The following is a 23,504-nucleotide window of genomic DNA, read 5'->3' on the forward strand; positions in this document are numbered from 1 at the left end:
CGTGGGGGGGGGAATGGTGGACACCGGTTCCCGCCCGCACCGCCGCGGTCAGCGGAGGGACGGCGGGACGGCCCGGCCGCTTGTTTGGTCCTTCTCAGCGCCCGGATGGCCGTAGGGAGCGCGGGGCTGCCGCAGCAGGAGAAGCGGCGGTCGGCGTTATGTAACGCACCTCCCCCGACGGCCGTCAGTGGTTCCGCCGCCCCGCCTCCGCGGCGCGTTCGGCGCCCGCCATTGGCAGAGCGAAGCGGCGGGGCGGGGCGAGAAGGGTATAAATAGAAGCGGGGCGGCGGGCGCCGCGTTCAGTCCGCTGCGGCCGCTTGGGTTGCTCCCCGTCTTCCGCGCTCCCGCCGCGCCCGCGCTCCCGCCCGCCGCCGACCCTTCTCCGCCGCCGCCATGAACGGGCAACTTAACGGCTTCCACGAGGTGTTCATCGAGGAGGGCACCTTCCTCTTTACCTCCGAGTCCGTTGGCGAGGGGCATCCAGGTGCGGGCCGCGGCGCGGCGGCGAACGCGCAGGCGCGGCCGCCTCGGGGCGGACGGGGGGGGGGGGGGGGGGGGGGGCAGGAGGAGGAGGAGGAGGGTGGGGGGTGAAGGGTTGGGGGGGGGGGGGGTGCTTTTGCGCACAGATTTTGGCGGGGGGCGGGGTGTGCGCGTGTGATGACGCCACCGGGCGCGCGCGCAGTGCGGGGCGGCGCGCGCCGCATTGCGGGGCCCGGTGCGCACGTGCTTCCCGCGTGGGGGGGTGGGCGTGGGGGGGGGGGACGCGACACGACACGACGCGAACCGGGGGTGGCGGGAGGAGGGGGGGTGTCTTACCGGCTGACGCAACGATGGGGGGGGGGGGGCGACCGGGGGCCACCGTGACTCAGCCGTGACTAAGCAGCTCCCGGTGCGCATCCCCCTCCCCCGAAGTGTCCCCGGTTGCCCCCACCCCCCCCCCACCCGTGGGGTGCCGGCTCCCAGCGTGGCTGGCAAAATGGTCCCACCCCCCCACCGTGGGGAGGGGGTCCCCAGTGATCCCACCCAGCACTGGGCTGCCCGGGAGGTGATGGAGCACCCTGCCTGCCCACCCTGGGGCTGTGCCCCCCACACACCCCGCAGCTGGAGGGTCACGGGGGGGGGGGCTGGGGGCTGGTTTAGACCCCCACCCCCCCCGAGCTCCCAGGCTGTGTTTCAGCGCGGTGCCGTGGCGTGCCGGGCTCCCTCCCTGCCTTTGTGCTCCCCAATTTTGGGCGCATGACCGGGAGGCTGCGCAGGCAGCTGCCTTCCCTCTGCCCGCGGGCTGCTGCCAGAGCTCGCTGCCTGGGTGCTCCCCGACTCGCGCCCAGCCACCCTGCAGATGTGCTTTCCTACCACCCCGCACTGTAGGTAGCTCTGGCTCAGCCACCAGCACCTGCAGCACCCCACGCCATAACCAAAACCATGCGGCTTCTCTGGGGGTACCTTTGGGGCTTCCTTCCCCCTCGCTGGAAGGGCTCCCCATACCTGAGATCTCACACTGCCACGAGGAAAAAGGAGTTTAGCAATCGTGTGGGGGTTTAAGGTCCATTTCCTTGCTCTTTCACCCCGAGAGCAGCCGGGGAGCCGCCTCCTCTTGCCCCAGTGAGGCGCTGCCTCATCCTCTCCTAAATCCGGCCCGAAAGGTCGCCGCCAAGGACGTCCGTGGTCCAAGGGAGGTTGCTTATTCACCACCGAACCCTGAGCGGCCCTTAGGAAGCTCCAGGAGCAGGAGGGGGCTCTCCTTCTCCCAGAATAAAAACATCCTGGGTTACTGGAGGAAACTGGGTATCCAGTGGGAGCTGGCCAGGCATGCTCTGGGGAGCTGGCACGCTCCCGATTCGGAAAGCTGGGGCTGGAGATGGGGGTGCCGATCCCCTTCAGCAGTGCTGTAGGTGGCAGAGCCCAAGCTCTGACCCAGCTGTAACTGGAGCTTAACTGGTAAATGCCTGAAATTCCAGGCTAATAACCCGCCCTGGGGACAAGGCGAGGGCTGTGTGCGCAGCCCGCTTAAGGGGAGGCTTGTGTTGAGCCGCAGCTCCCATTCCCAGCTTAGAGTGGAGTCAGCTGTGCCAAGGGACAGCGGCTCAGGAAGGAAGGGCTGTGCCGTGACGCCCTCCCGCTCTCTCTCTCTGTGTGTGTGTGTGTGTCCCAGATAAAATCTGCGACCAGATCAGCGATGCTGTCCTGGACGCCCACCTCAAGCAGGACCCCGATGCCAAGGTGGCCTGTGGTGAGTTGCTCCCCAGGGACGCGGGGTGACGCCAGCGCTGGGTGGGTGACGCCGGTGCTGACGGGCTCTTATTTCCCTTCAGAAACGGTAGCAAAGACGGGGATGATCCTGCTGGCAGGGGAGATCACCTCCCGGGCCGCCGTCGATTACCAGAAGGTTGTCCGGGACACCATCAAGCACATTGGTTATGATGACTCCTCCAAAGGTACGTGCCTGGGGTGGGGGTCACCGTCTCCCCGCCGGTGTGGGGGGTTTGGTGCATGGGGCTCACCGCAGCCTCTTGCTCTGCCCCAGGTTTTGACTACAAGACGTGCAACGTGTTGGTGGCCCTGGAGCAGCAGTCGCCTGACATTGCCCAGGGCGTCCACTTGGACCGCAGCGAGGAGGACATCGGCGCCGGGGACCAGGTGAGTCCCTGTGCCACCGTGAGCCGCCGCGGTGCTGCCGGAGGAGTCGCGGCTTCGTCACCGCCTCCCTCTGCCACAGGGCCTGATGTTCGGCTACGCCACGGATGAGACAGAGGAGTGCATGCCCCTCACCATCGTCCTGGCTCACAAGCTGAACGCCAAACTGGCCGAGCTGCGGCGTAACGGCACCCTGCCCTGGCTGCGCCCCGACTCCAAGACCCAGGTGAGGGGCCCGATGGACCTCGCTGGGAGCTCTGGTTAAAATACTGAAAAAAAAAAAAAAAAAATTGTCCCCCAAACCCTCTCTCCACACCTCCCGCTTCGCCCCGGCAGGTGACGGTGCAGTACATGCAGGACCGCGGCGCCGTCATCCCCATCCGGGTGCACACCATCGTCATCTCGGTGCAGCACGACGAGGAGGTGTGCCTGGACGAGATGCGGGACGCGCTGAAGGAGAAGGTGATCAAGGCGGTGGTGCCAGCCAAATACCTGGACGACGACACCATCTACCACCTCCAGCCCAGCGGCCGCTTCGTCATCGGCGGCCCCCAGGTACGGCGGCGGCTTTTCCCGGCGAAGCCGTGGCGGCGGCGGTGACGGCGCGGCGGTGACGGTGTTGTCCCTGGCAGGGTGACGCCGGCCTGACCGGTCGCAAGATCATCGTGGACACCTACGGGGGCTGGGGGGCCCACGGCGGCGGCGCTTTTTCGGGGAAGGATTACACCAAGGTGGATCGCTCGGCCGCGTACGCTGCGCGCTGGGTGGCCAAGTCCCTGATCAAGGCCGGGCTGTGCCGCAGGGTTCTGGTGCAGGTGGGTGCAGGCGGGTCTCCCCCTTCCCCGTGAAATTGGGGTGGGGGAGCTCCTCAGACTTCATTCCCCCCCCCCCATAGGTCTCCTACGCCATCGGGGTGTCCCACCCCTTGTCCATCTCCATCTTCCACTACGGCACCTCGCAGAAGAGCGAGCGGGAGCTGCTGGAGATCGTCAAGAAGAATTTCGACCTCCGCCCCGGGGTGATCGTCAGGTAACGGGCGTCGGAGAGGGGGGGAACACGCGCCGCTGGGAGAGGAAAGTGGGGGGACACCGGGGCGGTGGCAGCGTGTGGGGGTCCCCTCCCTGGAGCAGCTGTGGTCACCGCCTGGTGCAACTGGAACCGGCACGGAGAGCCGCTTTATGCCGGAAGAGAAAGCGCTTTCGGGCGCGGACGGGGGTAAGTATCCGCCGAGAGCCGAGCGCTTGGAGCTTCTCCGGCTTCGCGGGAATATTTGGGGGGGGTTGGGGGGGGGGGTGGGGGTGCAGCCGGGGAAGCTCCAACCGCCCCCCTGGGGATGGGGAGGAGACAGAGGCAACGCCGCAGACCCCCCGGCCAGGCAGGGAAGGGGCGAGCGTGCAGCCGGATCCTCTTTACTGAGTTGAGGACTTGTATATTCCAGGGATCTGGATCTGAAGAAGCCCCTCTATCAGAGGACCGCAGCCTATGGCCACTTTGGTAGGGACAGTTTCCCTTGGGAAGTTCCCAAAAAGCTAAAATACTGAAAAAAAAAAAAAAAAAAAAAAAAAAAAAGCCTTGTTAGGCTTTTTCCCCCCACTCCTGCGGGCGTAGGTTACAGAGAAGCTCGCGGGCTCTGGGGGAAAGAGCTCCTCGGCCCCCCCAAGACTCTCCTGGCCCCATGTCCCCCCCCCCCCCTTTCTCTTTCTCTCTCGCCATTGTTTCGGTTGCGTGGGGACCACGCGCGGCCTCGTGCCTCCCCCCAAGCCCCCTGCGGCTGCCGATCCCTCCGGCTTCTTTTTTAAACAAAATCTCGTGTGACGTCTGAGCTCAGAGACGGCAAAAAGCCCCGAGTGCTTCCCCCCCCCCCCCCCGCCCCTCCACTCCCACTATCCCGCTGTGGGGGGGGGGGGCGGGGAACGGACATTTCGGCTCCCCACTTTCCCCCTGGGACCTCGCTGGTGCTGGTTTTGTTCTTAACCCAGATTTTAAACCTCTTGGAGGATGCACATTTTGGGGGGGGGCGGGGGGTGGGGAGGATGGTGTTAAAACCGCCCTCCCCCTCCCCCCCCAAATCCCTCGTGCAGGTTTGGTACTGGAGGAAAACATTTTATGGTTCATTTTTTTCTTTATAAGAAAGCTGAAGTGACTCCACAACTGCACAACCACCCCCCTTCCCACTCCCAGCTCGGCGCTGAGGGGGGGTGTGCTTGGCCGAGCTTTATATATATATATATTTCTGGGGGAAAAGGGGAGGGATTTGGCCCTTCATACTTGAATGTTTTTTTCTAGCGGTGTATTTATTGTGTGCTGAGGCGCGGGGCGTGAGTACAGAGAAGCCCCCGGGCTCAGACGGCAGCTCTTGATTTTCCCGAAAGCCCCCCCCAGCACCTTCACCCCCCTCCAGCCGCCTTTCCCCCACCCTGAGGAGGCTAAATCGGCCTCCGAATCGGGGTGAAAAGGGGGGAAATCGGGTTTATTGACGGAGGGGGAGAGGGGCAGGCAAGCACTGGGGCTGCCCAGCCCTGGGACTGTGGCGCATTTGGCCGGTGTGGTACAGAGAAGCTGGCTTGTTTACCTGCCCGTCCCGGGGGGCCGGTGCCCCCAGAAGTGCCTTGGTGGGGTGGGGGTGATAGTGGGGGGCTTTCTCTCTCTTTCTCTTTTTTTTTTTTTTTTTTTTTTTTTTTCTCTCTCTCCTTTTAATATTTTTCTGGAGGTTTTAATACATTTTGTTTCGACTTCACCAATTCCAAAATAGAAACTAAAAGAAATCTCAATAAAAAGTGCTGGGTTCGACCGTACCTGCCTCAACCTGCACCTTAAAAAAAAAAAAAAAAAAAACCCACAAACCAAACCTGCTGTTGCTTCGGGGTGCTCAGAGCTCGGGTCCCCCCTGCCTCCCTCCCTCGCCCTCGGGCTGAGCCTCCTCTTCCTCGCCGCGCCAGTTGGCGAAGGCCACCTCCTGCGCCAGCTGCTGCAGGGGCGGGCGGCCCAGCGCCAGGTTGCGGAGGGAGATGGCCGTCATCAGGGCGCTGCGAGGGGTTGGGGGATCAGTGACAGCGTGGGGAGAATTGAGGGGAAAGGGGATTTTTTTTTTTTTGGGGGGGGGGGGGGTGCTCACCTGCGGCGGAAGAGGTAGAATTTCTTGCGGAGGAAGCGGTGGAGGCGCTGGGCCAGGCCGGCTTCTCGCCGGCGGTTCTGCTCCTCCAGCCGCCGCTGCCGGCGCAGGAACGCCGTCACCACGGGGTCGGCTGCGGTCCCCGCTGCCAGCGGCTCCCCCAGGATGGGCCGCAGCTCGGGGGGCAGCGGCTCCTTCTCTGCAGGGCCCGGAGAGGGGTGAGCTGGAAGCCGGGGGCGGGGGGGGGGGGGAGATCCTGAGATCCCCTCCCAATTTCAACCCCAGCGCTCACCGGTGCCGTTGCGCACCCGCTCCCGCAGCTCCTGCAGCCGCGTCAGGTTCCTCTCGAGCGCCAGCGCCGTGGTGTTGACGTAGAGGTACATGTAGCACGACGGCTCCGCCGACACCGTGTGCACTTTGTGGTACTGCCCCGCCGGCAGCTTGGGGGGGGGGGGGGGGGGAAGAGTTTGGGGCCTGTTAGCAGCCCTGTGTGTGTTCCCCATCCCCCCCCCCCCCCCAAAAACCTCCCGCTGTCCCCCCCCAGGACCTGACCTGCATCCCCTCGCCCTCGCGCAGCGAGTGGTTGCGCTGCTGCTCCACCAGCTCCACCAGCACCTCTCCCCGCAGCACCCGCAGGCTGGTGTTACCCAGGTCCTCGCTGACAAAATTCTCCAAGTGCAGGCCTGGGGGGGGCCGGGAATAATTAAAATCGGGGGTGTAGCTCCCTCCCTCTCGCCTCCCCAAACCCCGGGGGGCTCCCCGTACCGGGGAAGTCGGCGATGAAGACGGCGTCGGTGTGTCCGTCCAGCCGGCTCTCCAGCTCCTGCAGCCGCTCCCGCCAGGGCGACAGCTCCGCCAGCAGCGGCAGCACCCACGGCGTGGGGCTCCACGGGGACCACGGCGCCCGCACCAGGTCCACCCGTGGGTCCACCAGCCTGCAGGGACGGGGCCATCAGCACCCCCACATCCCCTCCCCAATCCCTCCCCAATTGGGGTGTCATCCCCCCCCCCCCCCCAAACCTCTGCTGGAAGCGGTCATTGATGGAAACCCAAACATCGAAGTAGATCTGGGGCTCAGAGACGTTGTAGCGGGGCAGGAGGTGGCTCAGGCAGGTCGAGTATTGCTTCAGCATGTCCGCGTGGTCCTTCCAGCGCCGGCTCTGTGTGAACACCTACCCCCAGGGGGAGCGGGGGGGGGGTCCCCCTGGCTGGGTCAGTGATGGGGAACCCCCCCCCCCCTTTTCCCCCCCTGCCCTGGGGTCCCTACTCACCCCCGGTTTGAGGTAGCCCACCTCCCCCGTGAGCCCGTCCCGGTAGGTGATCTTGACATGCTGGTGGAAGCGGGAGTGAACCATCATGTCCCAGGAGTAACCGTAGAGGCCGTTGGTCCAGTTGTTGTAGCCCTGGGGGGGGGGCGGGGGGGACAGATGGACAACACAGGAGACACACACACGGGGACAGCAGTGTCCCCACCTCACAGCGATAATGATGGGGTAGGGGACCCCGGTATGGGTGTGGCACCAGGGGACAGCAGTGTCCCCACCTCACAGCGATAATGACGGGGTAGGGGACCCCGGTATCCCCCCCTCCTTCATCCCCTGGGCGAGCCCCCTCCCATTGCAATGCCCCCCCACCCCCCAGCATGTGCCCAAGTATCCCCCCCATCCCTCTGCCCCCAATAGTTATTTACTCGCCCCTTCCGTGTCCCCCTCCCCTGCTAACATAGCCCCCCCCCCTTTACCACCATCCCCAAGTGTCGTTTCAACCCCTGTGCCCCCCAAAAACTCCCATATCCACAAATATACCCCCATATCCCCCCCAAATAACCCACACGTCCTAAAAAACACCCATCTCCCAAAATACACCCCCCCCCATCCCTCAAAATACCCTACATAGCCCCCAAAACGCCTCCCACAGCTCCAAAAATGCCCCCTCACTTCCAGTGGTGCCCCTCTGCCCTGCCCCCTTTTTTACCCCCCCATTTTGACACCCCCCCCACACACACACCTGGGTAATGAAGTGGGAGTAGGGCAGGAAGAGCTGTTCCAGCACGTAGAGGAGGGTGAAGGCGGCGGCCAGGTGCTGGCGAGGCCGAAGGCCCCCCCGTGCCCCCCGCCCCCCATAGTGGCAGTCCGGGCTGGGCTGGGGGGGCTGGGTGCTGGGCAGCACCCCCCGCAGCCAGCGCGGGCAGCGGGCCCAGAGGCGCCGGGGCCAATTCGGGTGGCAGAACAGCCCGTTGGTGGCCAGCATGGTGTAGGGGAACATTCCTGCGGGGGGGGGGAGGGGGGGTAAGGGGGGGGGCACACCCCTTAGGGACCCCCCCAACTGCACACCAGGGTCCCCAAGGGCTGAGGGGAGGGGGCCTGGGTGCCCCTGCCCTGTTTGGGGCTGCTCTGGGGGTGCTCCTGTCCTGGCTGGGGGTGCCTGGGAGCCCCTGCCCTGGCTGAGGGTTTATTTGGGGGGTGCCTGGGTGCCCCTGCCCTGTTTGGGGGGTGCTCTGGAGGTGCCCCTGCCCTGGCTGAGGGTTTATTTGGGGGCTGCCCCTGCCCTGTTTGGGGGGTGCTCTGGAGGTGCCCCTGCCCTGGCTGAGGGTTTATTTGAGGGGTGCCCCTGCCCTGTTTGGGGGGTGCTCTGGAGGTGCCCCTGCCCTGGCTGAGGGTTTATTTGGGGGGTGCCTGGGTACCCCTGCCCAGGTTAGGGGTGCTCTGGGGGTGTTGGAGGGTGTCCCTGCCCAGGCTCAAGGAGTTTTGGGGGTGGGGGTTGGTGCCTGAGTGCCCATACCCTGCCTGGGGGTGCTTTGGGGGGTGCCCCTGCCCAGGCTGGAGGTGCTCTGGGCTGGGGGGGGGATGGGGGGGAAAGGGTGCTGTGTGTGCCCCCCCGCGCCGGTGCCTCACCGATGCTGAAGAGCTGGGAGTTCATGCAGTGGAAGTAGGTGACGAAGATGAGGGCGAGGGGCCGGGTGGCGTCGAAGAAGAGGAGGAATCCGGCGGAGAGGTCGAGCACCAGCCCCCCCCCGTGCACCACCAGCAGGCTGGTCATCTCCTCCGACAGCACCAGCCTGCGGGGGGGGGGGTCTGTCACCCTCCTCATCCTCACCTTCACCCCGTCAGCCCCCCCCCGTCACCCTCCTCCTCCTCACTTGAAGGGTGCGAAGAGCCAGTGGCGGGAGAGGGAGCCCATGGAGTAGCCCCCCACCCAGTCGGCATCCAGCTTCTTCAGCCCCGCGATGAAGTAGACGATGAAGACCTGGGGGGGGGAGGGGGAAGGGGTGAGGGGTGGAAGGGGTGAGGGGTGGCCCTGCAGGGGACCCAACCGCCCGGGGTGGGGGGGGACCCTGGCATCCGAGGACCCACCTGGGCGCGCAGCAGGGTGTAGTTCCACAGCGGCACGTGAGCGTTCCTCTTCTGGGGACGGAGAAGCCCGTCCAGGGACCTGCGGGGACCCCCAGAAAAAGGGGGTGACCAGGCATTAAGGACCGTGGGACACCACCCCACGGGGACCCTTGTGTTGTAGGGGACACCGCGCCGTGGGGGGACCTCAGGGTTCGTGGTACCCCGTAGGGACCATGGTGTGAGGGACCCGGGGGTCTGTGCCACCCCATGGGGACCCTGCTACACACCAGGTCCTTTGCCAGCCCCTGGGGAGCCACATCTGGGGAGGGGACACACACACACACACCCTGTGCCACCCCCTGGGGACACATTGCCACAGGGACCCCATGGATCCTCATCCCACCCCATGGTCACCCAGTGCCACGGGGGACAGCGAGGATTGTCCCTGACACCTTGACCTCGGTGTCCCTCAGCACCCCGGTGCCTCGGGGGACCCCGGTAGCCCCCCGGGGCGGCGGTGGCAGTGCCCACCCGTAGCGGTCGGCGCCCAGCAGCGCCAGCTGGAAGCCCAGGAGCCCGTAGAGGTAGGAGTGGTTGTTCCAGGAGGTCTTGTCCAGCAGCAGCACGTACCAGTACGGCCCCAGGAACGCGGCGCAGCTCAGGCGGTAGCAGCACCCCGCCATGATGCCCAGCGCCCCTGCGGGCACCGCACCCTGTCCCGTCCCTGTCCCCGTCCCTGTCCCACCCCTCTCCCCAATCCCTGCCCCCAGCCTTCCCCAGTTCCCCTCCCCTACCCCCACGCTCACCCCGGTGCTCGTCCCCAGCCCAGTCCCTGTCCCTCTGCCCGTCTCAGTCCCAGGGTTCATCCCAGTGCCCATCCCAGTCCCTTTGCCCACCCCCGTGCCTGTCCCACTTCATCCCAGTTCCTAATCCCAGTGCCCACCCCACTTCATCCCAGTCCCAGTGCCCACCCCACTCCATCTCAGTCCCTTTGCCCACCCCCATGCCCATCCCAGTGCCCACCCCACTCCATCCCAGTTCCTCATCCCAATCCCAGTGCCCACCCCACTTCATCCCAGTCCCAGTGCCCACCCCACTCCATCCCAGTCCCTCATCTCAGTCCCTTTGCCCACCCCCATGCCCATCCCAGTGCCCACCCTACTTCATCCCAGTTCCTCATCCCAATCCCAGTGCCCACCCCACTTCATCCCAATCCCAGTGCCCACCCCACTCCATCCCAGCCCCTTTGCCCACCCCCATGCCCATCCCAGTGCCCACCCTACTTCATCCCAGTTCCTCATCCCAATCCCAGTGCCCACCCCACTTCATCCCAATCCCAGTGCCCACCCCATTTCATTCCAGTTCCTAATCCCAATCCCAGTGCCCACCCCACTCCATCCCAATCCCAGTGCCCACCCCACTTCATCCCAGTTCCTCATCCCAATCCCAGTGCCCACCCCACTCCATCCCAGTTCCTCATCCCAATCCCAGTGCCCACCCCACTTCATCCCAATCCCAGTGCCCACCCCACTCCATCCCAGTCCCTTTGCCCACCCCCGGCGCCTGTCCCCCGCCCTAGCACCCACCCCACCCCCCGTGCCACCCCGTTCCCCCCCCCCCCCCGCACCCAGGAACATGACGGCGTAGAGCAGGTACATCCAGTCGAGGGGCAGGGGCCGCAGGAAGGGCAGCAGCGGGAACCGGCACACCTCCAGCCCCTCCAGGAACCGCTGGTCCAGCTGCCCCAGGCCCCGCTCCTGCGGCACGTCCAGCGCCATCAGCAGCCCTGGGGGGGGGGGGGGGGGGGGGGATCAGCTCCGGTTCCCCCCCCCCCCCGTTTCCCCGGGGTGAGCGCCCGGGCGGCCGCTCCCAAACCTCCGCCCGAACCTTTGCTCCCGGTGGGGACGTGCCCCCCCCCCCCCCCCCGCTCACCGAAGGCCGCCCGGAAGACCCCCAGCGCGGCGGGGTCGGCGGGCCGGTGCAGCAGCCGGACGAAGCGGTGCCACCGCGTCAGGTCCCGCGGCTCGAAGCCGAGGAGGCGGCGGGTCAACCCGGGGCCGGTACCGGGCTCCTCGGCGGGAGGCGCGGAGGGACCCGGGGGGGGCGGGGGGGGGCCCCCCCGCTCCAGTCGCCTCCGCCGTGCTGGGCCTGCAGCGGGGAGGGGGGTCAGAGGTCAGAGGTCAGAGGGGGGGTGAGAGGGCACCGAGCCCCCCGCCCCGCTCCGCTCCGCTCCGCACCCGCCGCCGCCATCGCTGCAAGCCCCGCCCCTCCTCGCCACGTCATGGGGGCGTGGCCATCAAGGGCTCCGCCCCTCCGCGGGGGGCGCACTCCGCTCCCCCCCCCCCCCCCCCAAAAAAAAAAACTTAGCCCTTATCGCTCAGTGACACCCCACACACACACCCCCACCCGCGACCCCCCGGTCACCCGTGACCCCGCTCCTCCCGGTGCCTCCGCTCCCGGAAGCCCCGGGCGGGGTCAGGGGCGGGGTCAGGGGCCGCCGCGGGCCCCGGGAGGCGGCGGGAGCGGAGCGGAGCGGGGCCGGCCATGGTGGGACCGGGAGGGGGGGCCCGGGAGGGTGTCTGGGGGGTGCCCCGGGGGTCAGGGGGTTGTTTGGGGAAGTGCCCGGGGAGCCGGTGGGGGGGGTCTGGGGTACCTGGGGGGTGCCCGCAGGGGGTCTGGGGCACTTATGGGGTGTCTATGGGGTGGTTGGGGGGTGCACAGGGTGCCTATAGGGTGCTTGGGGGGCGTCCAGGGTGCCTGTAGGGTGCTTGGGGAAGTGCTTATGGGGTGCTTGGGTGGATATGGGGCACCTTTGTGGGTGCCCAGGGTGCCTGTAGGGTGTGGGGGGGGTCCCTGTGGGGTCTCCGGTGTGCATATAGGGCGTTCTGGGGTACATATGGGGTGCCTATGGGGTGCTTGCGGGGCTCGCAGGGTGCCTGTAGGGGGGTGGGGGGGGGTCCCTGTGGGGTCTCTGGTGTGCGTATGGGGGGTCTGGGGTATATATGGGTTGCCAAGGGGGTGCATATAGGGTGCTGAAGTGTGCCCGGGGTGCCTATAGGGCGCTTGGGGAAGTGCGTGTGTGGCATATCAGCTGCTTGGCACGTGTTTGGGGTGGACATGGGGCACCTATAGGGTGCTTGGGAGGTGTATATGGGATGTTTGGGGTGCTAGGGGTGTGCCCATGGGTGCCTATAGGGTGCTTGGGGTGACTACAAGGTGCTTAGGGAAATTCCCTGAGCATCATAGAGGGTGCTCGGCAGATGCTTGGGGTGTATGTGGGGTGCTTGGGGGGTGCCCAGGGTCCATAGAGGGTGCTTAGGCTGCATACAGGGTGCTGGGCGGTGCCCATGGGAGGCTTGGCAGGTGCTCAGGGTGCCTCTGGGGTGCTTGGGGTGTACCTTTGGGGTGCCTAGGGTGTGTGTCTGGGGTGCCTATGGAGTTCTTGGGGGGGGGGGCATATGGGGTGTCTAGGGTGCCTCTGGGGTTCTCAGGGGGGCATATGGGGTGTCTAGGGTGCCTGTGGGATGCTTGCGGGGTGCCCAGGGTCCATGGGGGGGGGGGGGGGTGCTTGGGGGGGTACCAGGTGTGGTGGAGGGTGTCGGGTCCCTCTGGGGCGCCCACCCTAAGACCTGCCCTGTGGTACCAGGCGGGGAGCGCGGCGGGCGGCGAGGCGGCGGGTGGCGGGCGCGTGCGGGCGCTGCAGCAGGAGGTGGAGGGCGTCAAAACCATCATGACCCAGAACGTGGAGCGGATCCTGGCGCGGGGGGAGAACCTCGAGCAGCTCCACAGCAAGAGCCAGGACCTGGAGGCCACCGTGAGGGCGAGGGGCACCGAGGGGGGGGAGACTGGGTCCCCAGGGTGGGCACAGGGTACCTAGAGGGGCAGAGGGTCCCTAAGGTGGGCATGAGGTCCCCAGGGTGGGCACAGGGTCTACAGCTTGGACACAAGGTCCTCAGGACATCGCCATGGGGTCCCCAGGGTGGGCACAGGGTACCTAGAGGGGCAGAGGGTCCCTAAGTTGGGCATGAGGTCCCCAGGGTGGGCACAGGGTCTACAGCTTGGACACAAGGTCCTCAGGACATCGCCATGGGGTCCCCAGGGTGGGCACAGGGTACCTAGAGGGGCAGAGGGTCCCTAAGGTGGGCATGAGGTCCCCAGGGTGGGCACAGGGTCTGCAGCTTGGACACAAGGTCCTCAGGACATCGCCATGGGGTCCCCAGGGTGGGCACAGGGTACCTAGAGGGGCAGAGGGTCCCTAAGGTGGGCATGAGGTCCCCAGGGTGGGCACAGGGTCTGCAGCTTGGACACAAGGTCCTCAGGACATCGCCATGGGGTCCCCAGGGTGGGCACAGGGTACCTAGAGGGGCAGAGGGTCCCTAAGGTGGGCATGAGGTCCCCAGGGTGGGCACAGGGTCTACAGCTTGGACACAAGGTCTTCAGGACATCGCCATGGGGTCCCCAAGTTGTCCACAGGGTCCCCAAGGTGGGAACAGGGTCCCCAAGGTGGGCACAAGGTCCTCAGGGCGTGACCATGGGATCTCCAAGTTGGGCACAGGGTCCTCAGGGGGGGCTCGGGATCCTCAAGTTGGGCACAGGGCTCCTGAGGTGGCACAGGGTCCCCAGGATGGGTATGGGGTCAGCAAGGTGGCACTGGGGCCCGGAGGTGGGTGCGAGGTCCCACAGTGGGTGCAGGGTCCCGTGGGTGGCACCATGTCCCCCAGGTGGGTGCGGAGTCCCTGGTTGGGTGCGATGTCACCCCGGGTGGCACGGGGTCCCTAAGGTGGCACCTTAGGGTTTGGGCACAAGGTCCTCAGGGTGGCCACAGGGCCCCTGGATGGAACTGGAACCCCCTGAGTGGCACTGGGTCTCCCAGTTGACACTGGGTCCCAGGGGGGGGCACAACATCCCCAGGGGGGTTCCGGGATAGGGGACACCAGGTCCCCTGGGGTGGCACCAGCTCCTCAGGCTGGTGCTGGGACCCCGGGGGGGGGGGACACAGACACAGACGACACAGAGTTGTGGGACACGAGGTCCCCAAGGGTGGCAGTGGGGTGGCCCCCCCACCCCATCCCTGAGCGGTGTCCCCACAGTCGGAGCACTTCAAGACGACTTCACAGAAGATGGCCCGCCGGTACTGGTGGAAGAACGTGAAGCTGCTCGTCATCCTCGGCATCGTGGGCGTCATCATCCTCATCCTCATCATCCTCCTGGCCACCGGCATCATCCCCACCTAGAGACCCCCTGTCCCTCCTCCACGGGGACTCTTCCCCCACCCCCCCACCCCCCCCGAGGTCACCCCCGCGTGGAATACAGGGGATGACGAGCTGCGTGGGGCTGAGCGTGTGTGTGTGCCGGGGGAGGGGACACACACGCACACGCGTGGGGACGGGCAGCGCGGGGGCGGGGAGCGGTGCCAGGCGGGCGGCTGGCGCCGGGGGGACAAAGGGCGCAGTGTGGTGGCACTGCCACCCGGGGGGGGGGGGGGGGGGGGGGGCCGGAGGCGGGGGGAGATATGGGGGGTCCTCAGGGGACCCAGGTATATGGGGGACATGGGAATCCCCGGGACAGTCACGTCTGGGGTGGGTTGGGGACATGTGGGTCCCCGAGGGGGTGTGTAGTCTTTGCGGGACCCGCGTCTGGGGGTTTTGGGGGCCGGGGGGTGCCTGAGTGTGTGTGTGTGGGGGGGGGTTATGGGGGACCCGGGGCGGGCTGCGAGGCCGGGGGTGACCGGGGAGGGGACACGGCCGGTCCCTGTTTGTGGCCGGATTGGGGGGGGGGGGGGGGAGGGGGGGGGGCGGTCGCCGGTCCCGGTCCCTCCCGCCGGGGGGGCGGCCGCTGGGAGCCGGGCGCTCCGGTACCGGCACCGACCCCGGTACCGGCACCGCCCCCGCGGGACCATGGTGAGCGCCGGGGGCTCCGCCGCCACTTTCGCTTTCACTTCCCGGTTTGGGGGGGGGGGGCGCGGGACGGACCGCCACGGTGGGAGACGGGACCCCCCCCCCCCCCGGGAGGTTTAGGGAGGGAGGGGGTGGGTGCCGGTGCCCCCGGGCTCTTCCCGCTGGCGGGTGGGACGCGGCCTCGGCCGGGGAAAGGGGGGGGGGTGGGTGTGTGTGTGACCCCCCGGGGACTTTCCGTGTCCCTGTGTGTCGTTGTTCCCGACCCCGGGATCCCCGCGTGTCCCAGCCCTGCCACCCCCCTGCGTGCCCCCGACCTCACAGTCCCCGTCTGCCCCGTCCCTGTGTCCCCAGCTGTCCCCATGGTGCCACTTCCCCGGGGTGCCCCTGGTCCCCCCTCCTCACAGTGCCTGTGCCCCCCCCCCCCCCCCACTGTGCCCTTGTCCCCATTGTCCCCCTTACCCCAGGCCACTCTTGCCCTATGTCCCCACAGACCCTCATGGCTCCAGTCACCCTATTGTTCCCCTTGTCCCCCCCTCCCGGGGGTGCCCGGGTGTCCCCCCCGTGTCCCCAGGCGGGGTTGGCGCAGTGCCAGCGCGAGGCTGAGGAGGTGACGGAGCTGATGAAGCAGAACTTCGCCCGGGCGCTGGAGCGGGACGGGCGCCTCGGCGACCTCGACAGCCGGGCCCAGGAGCTGCGCGCCATGGTGGGCACGCCCCGGCACCTATAGGGACATATAGCCCGGGGGGGAGACACTATAGGGACATATAGACTTTGGGGGGGGACACACACACACTCTGTAGGGATATACAGCCCTGGGACATGCACACTATAGAAATGTAGAGCCCTGCGGGGACACACTATAGGGATATAAAGTCCCAAGGGAAAGAATGTGGCCAGGGGGACACTATAGGGACTTATAGCCCCGTTAGAGGACACACTATAGGGACACGTAGACCTGTTGGGGGACACACTATAGGGGCATATAGGCCTGGGACGTGAACACTACAGAAATGTAGAGCCCTGGGGGGATGCACTATAGGGATATAAAGTCCCAGAGGAAAGAACGTGGCCAGGGGGACACTATAGGGACATATAGCCCCTGGGTGGGACACTCTATGAAGGCACACTATAGGGACATAGAGCCCTGGGGGCACACACTATAGGGGCATATAGACCTGAGGGGGACATCCACTATAGGGATATAAAGTCCCAGGAGAAAGAAGATGGCCAGGGAGACACCATGGGGACATAGACCCCGGGGAGGGGGGGGGGCCACTAAAGGGACATATAGCCCCCGGGGGGGACATGGTATAGGGACACACAGCCCTGCAGGAGGACAAACTATAGGGATATAAAATCCCAGGGGAAGGAACACGGCCAGGGGGACACTATAGGGACATACGGCCTGGGGGGGGGAACACACACACTGGTGGGGGTATCGCCCTGGGGGGACCTGCAGCTTCAGGGAGGGGGGACACTAGAGGGACATATACTCCAGGGGGATCATGGCTGGGGGAGATGCTATAAGGCCATACAGCTGGGGGGGGGGGGGCACTATAAGCCTATATGGCCGGAGGGGTACCTATAGGTGTGTGTGTGTGTGTGTCCCCCCCCCCCACGCTGTCCCCACAGGGCGAAACCTTCACCCGCAGCACGCGGGCGGTGGCACGGCAGCAGCGCAGGGGACACCGGCGCTGGCGCCTGGCGGCCATCGGCCTTGCCGCCCTCTTCCTCCTCCTCCTGCTCCTCCTCGCCCTCGGCCTCACCCTGTGGCTGCCACGGCCACCCCCCGCCATCGTCACTGTCACCGTCCCCCCCAGCACCCCTCCCAGCAGGTACTGAGCCCCTGGTGCCACAGGGAGCCTGACAGGACTTGGGGAGACCCTACAATAACAAACCGGCGGGAGCAGCTGTGAGGAGACCCCAAGATAACAGAGCAGCAGGACGATCGATCTCTGGGGAGACCCTACAATAAATAAGCACCAGGATCTGCTTCGGGGAAGACCCTACAATAACAAACCAGCAGGATGATCTTCAGGGAGACCCTACAATAACAAGCGTGCTGGACCCTATGATAAATAGGTGCCACAACCTGCTTTGGGGAGACCCTACAATAACAAACCAGCAGGACCCTCTCCGGGAAGACCCGACAACAACAGCTCTGTGGGATCTACTTCAGGGAGACCCTACAATAACAAACCACAGCGCCTTGCTCCCAGGAGACCCTACAATAACAAAGGGCCCTGATTCAGGGAGACCCTAACACAATAAACCAGCACTTTGAGGAGACCCTACCATAACAAAGCAGCAGGATGTTCTCTGGGGAGACCTTGCCATAAACAAGCACCAGGATCTGCTTAGGGGAGACCCTACAATAACAAACCAGCAGGACCAGCTCTGGGGACAGCCGGTCTGGTCTCCAGGTGCCAGCAGCCCAGGGTGGCGGGGAGGACAGGAGGGTGCTGTGGGACCTGGGAGGGGACCCCGGGGACGTGGTGACACGCAGAGAGGGGGACAGGCATACGGCACCCACACGGGGGTCACCCTGGCATCCATGGCAGGGGATGCTGAGCAATGAGGTGACACAGCAACACGCTGGGGTCCCCAAAAGCCTGTCTTGTGTGTCGTCCCCCCCCCACCCCGCTCCCTGTGCCTCAGTTTCCCCAAGCGCAGCCAGACACCAGAGCCTCGCAGCACCTTTACTGACACCGGGCAGCGGCTGTCACCCGTCCCCAGGGCTGGCAGTGTCCCCAGGGGGGTGGCAGTGTCCCCCCGGGAGTGGGGGGGCTGTGGCAATGTCACCCTGTCCCTCGGCGCTTGCTGAGCTCATCCTGTACCCGCTGGCAGAGGGCCCGGCGCAGGGCGGGCTCCAGCGGGCTCCGGGCGCACACCCGCCGCGTCACCTCCTCCGCGCTGTCTCCCTGAGGCACCCCGTCACCCACGGCAGCACCCACACCCACCCACCGGGCACCCACGGCACCCCCCCACCCACACCCATGGGTGCCCTGACTCCCCCTTCCCCACACACAGCATTCTCCCCCCCCCGGGTGCCCTGACTCTCCCTTCCCCGCACACAGCATCCCCCACCACCACCCATGGGTGCCCCCTGGACCCTGCCCAGCCGCCCCCCTGGGGGGGCGGGGGGGGGGGGGTTGGGGTGCCCGGATGCTGGGATCCCCACCTGGTGCACGATGACAGCGGTGACGCAGCCGTCGTCCCCCTCGTACTCCAGGCAGAAGAGCCGGGGCCCGCGGGTGTCAGCAGGGGGGGGGGCCCGGGCCAGCGTCTCCCCCGGGACCCCCTGGGGCACCTGAACCCTCAGGGAGAAGCCAGTGCCCCCCCCACCCCCAAATATGCACCATCACCCCCTTGGGTGCCCCCCATGTCCCAAGCTCACCCTGGCATGCTCCCCCCCACTTTAGGTGCCCCCCAGTCCCTGACCACCTTGGGTCCCCCCCCCCCGAGGTGTCCCCTCCTCCCCATGTCTCCCCTGGGTGCCCCCCCTCATGCCCAGGCCCATGCTGAGGACACCCCCCCCCCCATTTGTGTCCCCCCTCCTTGGGTGCTCCCCATCCCTCATTTGACCCCCCCCACCCCTCAGATTCAACCTCCCCCCCCCCCTCCACGGGTGCTCCCCTTCCTCCACGGGCACCCCACCCCCCCAGGACTACCTCCCTCACCCATACATGCCTCCCACCCGTGGGGGCTCCTCACTCCGTGGGGGCTCCTCACTCCGTGGGGGCAACCCCACCCCCACCCCCACCCCCGAGCCGTGCATGCCCCTCACGAGCACCCCCCCACCCGGGGGCGCCCCCGCTCCCACATTTGTTCCCCCCACCCGTGGGTGCCCCCCACCCCTAGGTGCCCCTCCCCCCCCCCAGGGCTACACCCCCACCCGTGGGTGCCCCCGCTCCCACATTTGTTCCCCCCACCCGTGGGTGCCCCCCACCCTTAGGTGCCCCTCCCCCCCCCCCGGGCTACACCCCCACCCGTGGGTGCCCCCGCTCACCGGGCCGCCGGGGCCGGTACACTTGCTGGTCGGGGCGGCGGGGCCTAGGGGGGGTCGGTGTGAGCCGCCCCCGCGCCCGCCCCCGCGCCTGCCGCACCGCCCGCTCGTAGGCGTCCCTGCGCACCGAACGGGGGGGGGGGGGGGGTGACCACGGTTGTCACAGGGGGCCCCAGGGCTGGCCCGGGGCCCGGGGAGGGCGGGGAACGGTGCCGGTACCTGGCGATCTGGTTGCGGCGGATGTGCCGCACGAAACCGTGGCTCATGTCGAGTCGCCCGCCCGGCCGGCAGCGCCAGCCCGCGGTCGCCTCCATCATCAGCCGCCGCCGGACCCGGTTTGGGAGGTGGGGGGGGGAAAGACCGCGGGCAGAGCCGCTCACCGGTAACAGGACACGGTCCCTTTAAAAGCCCCGCCGGCCGCCCGCGGGCGCGGCACGCATGCGCAGTAGCGGGGACGCGGCGGCCGCGCTACCGGCTGCGCGGCGGCGCGTGCGCAAAGAGGGCGGGGCGGGGTTGGGGCGGGGGGGGCCGCGCTTCCGCGCATGCGCAGCCGGCGGCGACGCGGGGTCCCGCCACGCCCCCCCCGCCCCTCCCGCCCCCGCGCATGCGCAGTGGGCGGGATGTCGAGCCGCGGGAAGCGGGAGCGGGACCGGGAGCGGGACCGGGACCCCCGGGCGGCCCCGCGGGGGGCGGCGGGCGGCGGCTCCTCCTCCTCCTCCTCTTCCTCGTCGCGGGGCTCGTCGCGGAGCCGCCGGGAGGGCGATGCGGAGCGGTCCAGGGGACGGCGGGAGGCGGAGCGGGACCGCGGGCGGCGGGAGGCGGCGGCGGAGGCGGGCCTGGCCCTCTCGCTCCCGGTGGATCCCGCCCGGATCAAGCGGGAGCCGGGGAGCGGTTCCTGGGGAGGCTCCGCCATCCCCACCGGCCCGGTGCGGGTCAAGCGGGAGCGAGAGCCTGACGGCGACTCCGATCCCGATCCCGAGCCCACCGGTGGGCACCGAGAGTGCGAGGAGGGGGGAACCGGGGACTGGGGGGGGGGAGGAACCGGGGTCTGGACACACACACACACACGGGGGGGGGGGGGGGCTGCACCCGGGTGTGCGGGGGGAGCAGCGGGGCTGATCCTGGGGGTCCCGAGCTCAGATCTGGGGAAAGGGGGGGAGGCACCGGGGGTCGGGGCGGGGAACCGAGGTTCCGAAATTTCCTCCATCTCCGGTGCGAGGCGTCACCCGAGCGCTAACGAGGCCCCTGCGCCCCCCCCCCCACAGTGCGCTACGGCCGTTTCGACCCCGAGGACCAGCGCAGCCGGCACTGCCCCTACCTGGACACCATCAACAAGTGAGCGGGGCGGGGGGAGGCGACGGGGCAGAGCGTTTTGGGGGTCCCCGGGGGGGGCCCTTCTGCCTCCTGGGAGTCCCCCCACGGGTTCCCCCCCCAGCCTGTCTGCAGCTCTGCCCCTATCCCAGGAGCGTCCTAGATTTTGATTTTGAGAAGCTCTGCTCCATCTCGCTGTCTCACATCAACGTCTATGCCTGCCTCGTCTGCGGGAAGTACTTCCAGGGTGAGAACCCCCCCAACCCGGGGACTGGGGGTGCTGCTGAGGGGGACACACAGGGGGCACACCCAGGGTCTGGGGTGCTGGGGGGGGGCACAGGGACAACCAGGGCCCAGGGGTGCTGCTTTGGGGCAGGGCACAGGGACCCTTGGGGTGGGCAGAAGCAGCGTCCAGGTGTGGGTGGGGAATTGTTTCTCTCCCATTGTCACTGTCTCCTGAGTTCCCCATCCCTCCTCTGGGGACTTGAGGCTCCCACCACCTGCCCCTTGAGCCCCCCCTGACCCCCCCCCCCCCCCCTTTCTCCCCCACAGGCCGCGGGCTCAAGTCTCACGCCTACATCCACAGTGTCCAGTTCAGCCACCACGTTTTCCTCAACCTCCACACCCTCAAGTTTTACTGCCTCCCTGACAACTACGAGATCATCGACTCCTCGCTGGAGGACATCACAGTGCGGCGGGGGCCGGGGGGGGGGGGTTCTGAGTGGTCCTGGGGGGCGAGGGGCGGGCGGCGTTCAGCTTCGTGTCCCCCCACTCTTTTCCGACGCGGTTTCTCTCCCGCAGTACGTGCTGAAGCCCACCTTCACCGCGCAGCAGATCACCAACCTGGACAAGCAGGCCAAGCTCTCCCGTGCCTACGATGGCACCACGTACCTGCCCGGCATCGTGGGGCTCAACAACATCAAAGCCAACGACTACGCCAACGCCGTCCTCCAGGTATCGCCGGCGGCGGCTCCAGGCTTCATTTTTGGGGTGAAACCCCCCCCCCTCCCCAAGGCTGGCAAGGATGCTTCCCAGCGTCTTTCCCGCAGGCTTTATCCAACGTGCCGCCGCTGAGGAATTATTTTTTGGAGGAGGAGAACTACAAGAGCATCCAGCGCCCGCCCGGGGACATCATGTTCCTGCTGGTGCAGCGTTTCGGGGAGCTGATGCGGAAACTGTGGAACCCCCGGAACTTCAAAGCGCACGTCTCGCCCCACGAGATGCTGCAGGCCGTGGTCCTCTGCAGTAAGAAGAACTTCCAGATCACCAAACAAGGTGGGGAGGGGGGGGGGGGGGGATGCTGGATCCAGCCCTCCCCCCGCCCCACACTGGTTCTGATTTACTCTGGTTCGTAGGGGATGGGGTGGACTTCCTCTCCTGGTTCCTGAACGCGCTCCACTCAGCCCTGGGTGGCACGAAGAAGAAGAAGAAGAGTGAGTGGAGGGTGATGAAGGCCCCTTATTCCCTTGGGGCACCCTTTTGGGTGACACTCAGCACCCCTGGACCCCGCCGACGTCTTCCTGTCCCCGCAGCCATCGTCACTGACGTCTTCCAGGGCTCCATGCGCATCTTCACCAAAAAACTGCCTCACCCAGATCTGGTGAGTATGTGGGGGTGCAGGGCGGGGGGTTCTTGCCCCCATGGGGGTCTACAAACCCCTCCTCTGAGCCCCATGTCCTGCAGCCGGCTGAGGAGAAGGCGCAGCTCCTGCAGAACACCGAGTACCAGGAGATGATGGTGGAGTCCACCTTCATGTACCTGACGTTGGACCTTCCCACCGCCCCGCTCTACAAGGATGAAAAGGAGCAGCTCATCATCCCCCAGGTCCCCCTCTTCAGCATCTTGGCCAAATTCAACGGTGCCACCGAGAAGGAGTACAAGACTTACAAGGAGAACTTTCTCAAGCGCTTCCAGCTCACCAAGCTGCCTCCCTACCTCATCTTCTGCATCAAGCGCTTCACCAAGAACAACTTCTTCGTGGAGAAGAACCCCACCATTGTCAACTTCCCCATCACGTGAGTGGTGAAGGCCCCTGGGTGGGCACTTGGGGGTACCCTGTGTCCCTTTCTTTGGGCCCCGTTGTGAGTTTGATTGAAAGTGTTGAGGATGGGTTAATAAGAATCTGGAGGAGTTTGGAAGCATCTAGGAGAGGTTTGGAAGCATGAGGGGTTTGGAAGCATCTAGGAGGCATTTGGAAGCATCGGGGGGGGGTTTGGAGGCATCATGGGGGGTTTGGAAGTGTCTAGAAGGCATTTGGAAACATCTGGGGAGGGATTGGAAGCATCTGGAGGGGATTGGAAGCATCTGGAGGGGGTTGGAAGCATCACGAGGGAGTTTGGAAGCATCTGGGAGGCATTTGGATGCATCTGGGGAGGTTTGGGAGCATTGTGGCAGGGTTTGGAAGCATCCGGGGAGGGGTTGGAAGCATCTGTGAGGTATTTGAAAGCATCTGGGGGGGGTTGTGGGAGTTCCTCTGGGGTTTGGGTGGTGGTGCCACCCAGCTGAGGGGCGCGGGGTGCCCGGCGGTGCCCCCCAGGAACGTGGACCTGCGGGAGTACCTGTCGGAGGAGGTGCAGGCGGCGCACGCCAACACCACCTACGACCTCATCGCCAACATCGTGCACGACGGGAAACCCTCCGAGGGCTCGTACCGCATCCACGTGCTGCACCACGTGAGTGTCCCTTGTCCCCGGGGGTGGCAAGGGGGGGGTGTGTGTGTCGTGTCGTGTGTCCCCCCCCCCGCCCGGTGTCACCTCTGTCCCCGGCGCAGGGCACCGGGAAGTGGTACGAGCTGCAGGACCTGCAGGTGACCGACATCCTGCCGCAGATGATCACCCTCTCGGAGGCATACATCCAGGTGCAGTGACAGCAAGGGGGGGTGCTCCCCGGGGGTCGCTTGTCACCCCCCCAAACAAAATTCCCCCCTCATCCCCCCCCCTAACCCCCCCCCCCCACCCCGCTCCGTTGCAGATCTGGAAGCGACGCGAGGAGGATGAGACCAACCAACAAGGCGCCTGAGTCCCGTGGGGACGCTCTCCTGCCCCCCTGGGGACGCTCTCCTGCCCCCCCTGGGGGGCATCCACAGCCCCCCCACCCGGGGGCACCCATAACCCTCCCCCCATTAAAGGCCACCCCTTGTATTTTTGTAACCGTTTTCCGCCTTCGCTTCTCTTTGGGTGTGTGGGGGTGATGGTTTTCACAGCGTCTGGGGA

At 66.6% G+C, this 23,504-nt stretch overlaps 6 protein-coding genes across 8 annotated transcripts; 4 read left to right on the top strand and 2 right to left on the bottom strand.

Annotated features, from left to right (window-relative positions):
• The first annotated feature begins 307 nt into the window (after positions 1–307).
• Positions 308–5,429, top strand: MAT2A (methionine adenosyltransferase 2A). Its single transcript, XM_042801381.1, has 9 exons — positions 308–484; positions 2,153–2,230; positions 2,313–2,435; positions 2,525–2,637; positions 2,717–2,860; positions 2,971–3,189; positions 3,267–3,449; positions 3,530–3,663; positions 4,073–5,429. Exons 1-9 carry the CDS (start codon positions 394–396, stop codon positions 4,173–4,175), a joined length of 1,188 nt encoding a protein of 395 aa, XP_042657315.1. The 5' UTR covers positions 308–393; the 3' UTR covers positions 4,176–5,429.
• GGCX (gamma-glutamyl carboxylase) lies at positions 4,028–11,369 on the bottom strand. The gene is made up of 16 exons (XM_042801354.1): positions 11,316–11,369; positions 11,011–11,226; positions 10,706–10,864; positions 9,610–9,775; positions 9,100–9,178; positions 8,886–8,992; positions 8,641–8,804; positions 7,754–8,013; positions 7,018–7,149; positions 6,767–6,918; positions 6,512–6,681; positions 6,299–6,429; positions 6,039–6,186; positions 5,750–5,945; positions 5,484–5,660; positions 4,028–4,171 (listed from the first exon to the last, which is right to left on the bottom strand). The coding sequence occupies exons 1-15, from the start codon at positions 11,359–11,361 to the stop codon at positions 5,504–5,506; spliced, it is 2,283 nt and encodes a 760-aa protein (XP_042657288.1). The 5' UTR covers positions 11,362–11,369; the 3' UTR covers positions 4,028–4,171; positions 5,484–5,503.
• A 220-nt stretch (positions 11,370–11,589) lies between these two features.
• On the top strand, positions 11,590–14,407 carry VAMP8 (vesicle associated membrane protein 8). The gene is made up of 3 exons (XM_042801422.1): positions 11,590–11,625; positions 12,725–12,892; positions 14,169–14,407. Exons 1-3 carry the CDS (start codon positions 11,623–11,625, stop codon positions 14,310–14,312), a joined length of 315 nt encoding a protein of 104 aa, XP_042657356.1. The 5' UTR covers positions 11,590–11,622; the 3' UTR covers positions 14,313–14,407.
• A 238-nt stretch (positions 14,408–14,645) lies between these two features.
• Positions 14,646–17,275, top strand: LOC122154196 (vesicle-associated membrane protein 5-like). Of its 3 annotated transcripts, none has more exons than XM_042801419.1 (3): positions 14,646–14,657; positions 15,466–15,678; positions 16,608–17,275. In XM_042801419.1, exons 2-3 carry the CDS (start codon positions 15,472–15,474, stop codon positions 16,815–16,817), a joined length of 417 nt encoding a protein of 138 aa, XP_042657353.1. In that variant the 5' UTR covers positions 14,646–14,657; positions 15,466–15,471; the 3' UTR covers positions 16,818–17,275. The 3 variants fall into 3 exon arrangements, with proteins under 3 accessions (XP_042657353.1, XP_042657352.1, XP_042657354.1); XM_042801420.1 differs by lacking the exon at positions 14,646–14,657 and adding an exon at positions 14,889–14,978 and having other exon boundaries at positions 15,547–15,678; XM_042801418.1 differs by lacking the exon at positions 14,646–14,657 and having other exon boundaries at positions 14,882–15,678.
• Positions 17,276–17,773: 498 nt separating this feature from the next.
• CUNH2orf68 (chromosome unknown C2orf68 homolog) lies at positions 17,774–19,463 on the bottom strand. Its single transcript, XM_042801435.1, has 4 exons — positions 19,201–19,463; positions 18,965–19,100; positions 18,157–18,285; positions 17,774–17,896 (listed from the first exon to the last, which is right to left on the bottom strand). Exons 1-4 carry the CDS (start codon positions 19,296–19,298, stop codon positions 17,774–17,776), a joined length of 486 nt encoding a protein of 161 aa, XP_042657369.1. The 5' UTR covers positions 19,299–19,463.
• Positions 19,464–19,523: 60 nt separating this feature from the next.
• USP39 (ubiquitin specific peptidase 39) lies at positions 19,524–23,441 on the top strand. The gene is made up of 12 exons (XM_042801436.1): positions 19,524–19,968; positions 20,247–20,316; positions 20,445–20,539; positions 20,845–20,981; positions 21,094–21,246; positions 21,342–21,567; positions 21,648–21,725; positions 21,825–21,892; positions 21,976–22,307; positions 22,829–22,964; positions 23,063–23,149; positions 23,263–23,441. Exons 1-12 carry the CDS (start codon positions 19,524–19,526, stop codon positions 23,308–23,310), a joined length of 1,875 nt encoding a protein of 624 aa, XP_042657370.1. The 3' UTR covers positions 23,311–23,441.
• The last annotated feature ends 63 nt before the right edge of the window (positions 23,442–23,504 follow it).

The sequence above is a fragment of the Tyto alba genome, unplaced genomic scaffold (genome assembly GCF_018691265.1).
Source record: "Tyto alba isolate M040663 unplaced genomic scaffold, T.alba_DEE_v4.0 Super-Scaffold_34, whole genome shotgun sequence".
Classification (NCBI taxonomy): Eukaryota; Metazoa; Chordata; class Aves; order Strigiformes; family Tytonidae; genus Tyto; species Tyto alba.

What these genes read in the sequence shown, in the direction of transcription:
- MAT2A (XM_042801381.1), top strand. Translation starts at nt 394, where the DNA reads ATGAACGGGCAACTTAACGGCTTCCACGAGGTGTTCATCGAGGAGGGC. An exon ending in CGTTGGCGAGGGGCATCCAG is followed by an intron (nt 485 to 2,152) that starts GTGCGGGCCGCG and finishes TGTGTGTCCCAG; the next exon opens with ATAAAATCTGCGACCAGATC. An exon ending in ACATCGGCGCCGGGGACCAG is followed by an intron (nt 2,638 to 2,716) that starts GTGAGTCCCTGT and finishes CCTCTGCCACAG; the next exon opens with GGCCTGATGTTCGGCTACGC.
- CUNH2orf68 (XM_042801435.1), bottom strand. Translation starts at nt 19,298, where the DNA reads ATGATGGAGGCGACCGCGGGCTGGCGCTGCCGGCCGGGCGGGCGACTC. An exon ending in GTGAGCGGGGGCACCCACGG is followed by an intron (nt 18,286 to 18,964) that starts GTGGGGGTGTAG and finishes CTGAGGGTTCAG; the next exon opens with GTGCCCCAGGGGGTCCCGGG. An exon ending in CCGCTGTCATCGTGCACCAG is followed by an intron (nt 17,897 to 18,156) that starts GTGGGGATCCCA and finishes GGGGTGCCTCAG; the next exon opens with GGAGACAGCGCGGAGGAGGT.
- LOC122154196 (XM_042801418.1), top strand. Translation starts at nt 15,454, where the DNA reads ATGTCCCCACAGACCCTCATGGCTCCAGTCACCCTATTGTTCCCCTTG. An exon ending in CCCAGGAGCTGCGCGCCATG is followed by an intron (nt 15,679 to 16,607) that starts GTGGGCACGCCC and finishes CTGTCCCCACAG; the next exon opens with GGCGAAACCTTCACCCGCAG.
- GGCX (XM_042801354.1), bottom strand. Translation starts at nt 11,361, where the DNA reads ATGACGTGGCGAGGAGGGGCGGGGCTTGCAGCGATGGCGGCGGCGG. An exon ending in TGGCTCTTCGCACCCTTCAA is followed by an intron (nt 8,805 to 8,885) that starts GTGAGGAGGAGG and finishes CCCCCCCCGCAG; the next exon opens with GCTGGTGCTGTCGGAGGAGA. An exon ending in ACTCCCACTTCATTACCCAG is followed by an intron (nt 7,150 to 7,753) that starts GTGTGTGTGTGG and finishes CCCCCCCCCCAG; the next exon opens with GGCTACAACAACTGGACCAA.
- VAMP8 (XM_042801422.1), top strand. An exon ending in GCCAGGACCTGGAGGCCACC is followed by an intron (nt 12,893 to 14,168) that starts GTGAGGGCGAGG and finishes GTGTCCCCACAG; the next exon opens with TCGGAGCACTTCAAGACGAC.
- USP39 (XM_042801436.1), top strand. Translation starts at nt 19,524, where the DNA reads ATGCGCAGCCGGCGGCGACGCGGGGTCCCGCCACGCCCCCCCCGCCCC. An exon ending in ACGCCAACGCCGTCCTCCAG is followed by an intron (nt 21,247 to 21,341) that starts GTATCGCCGGCG and finishes TCTTTCCCGCAG; the next exon opens with GCTTTATCCAACGTGCCGCC. An exon ending in GCATCCACGTGCTGCACCAC is followed by an intron (nt 22,965 to 23,062) that starts GTGAGTGTCCCT and finishes TCCCCGGCGCAG; the next exon opens with GGCACCGGGAAGTGGTACGA.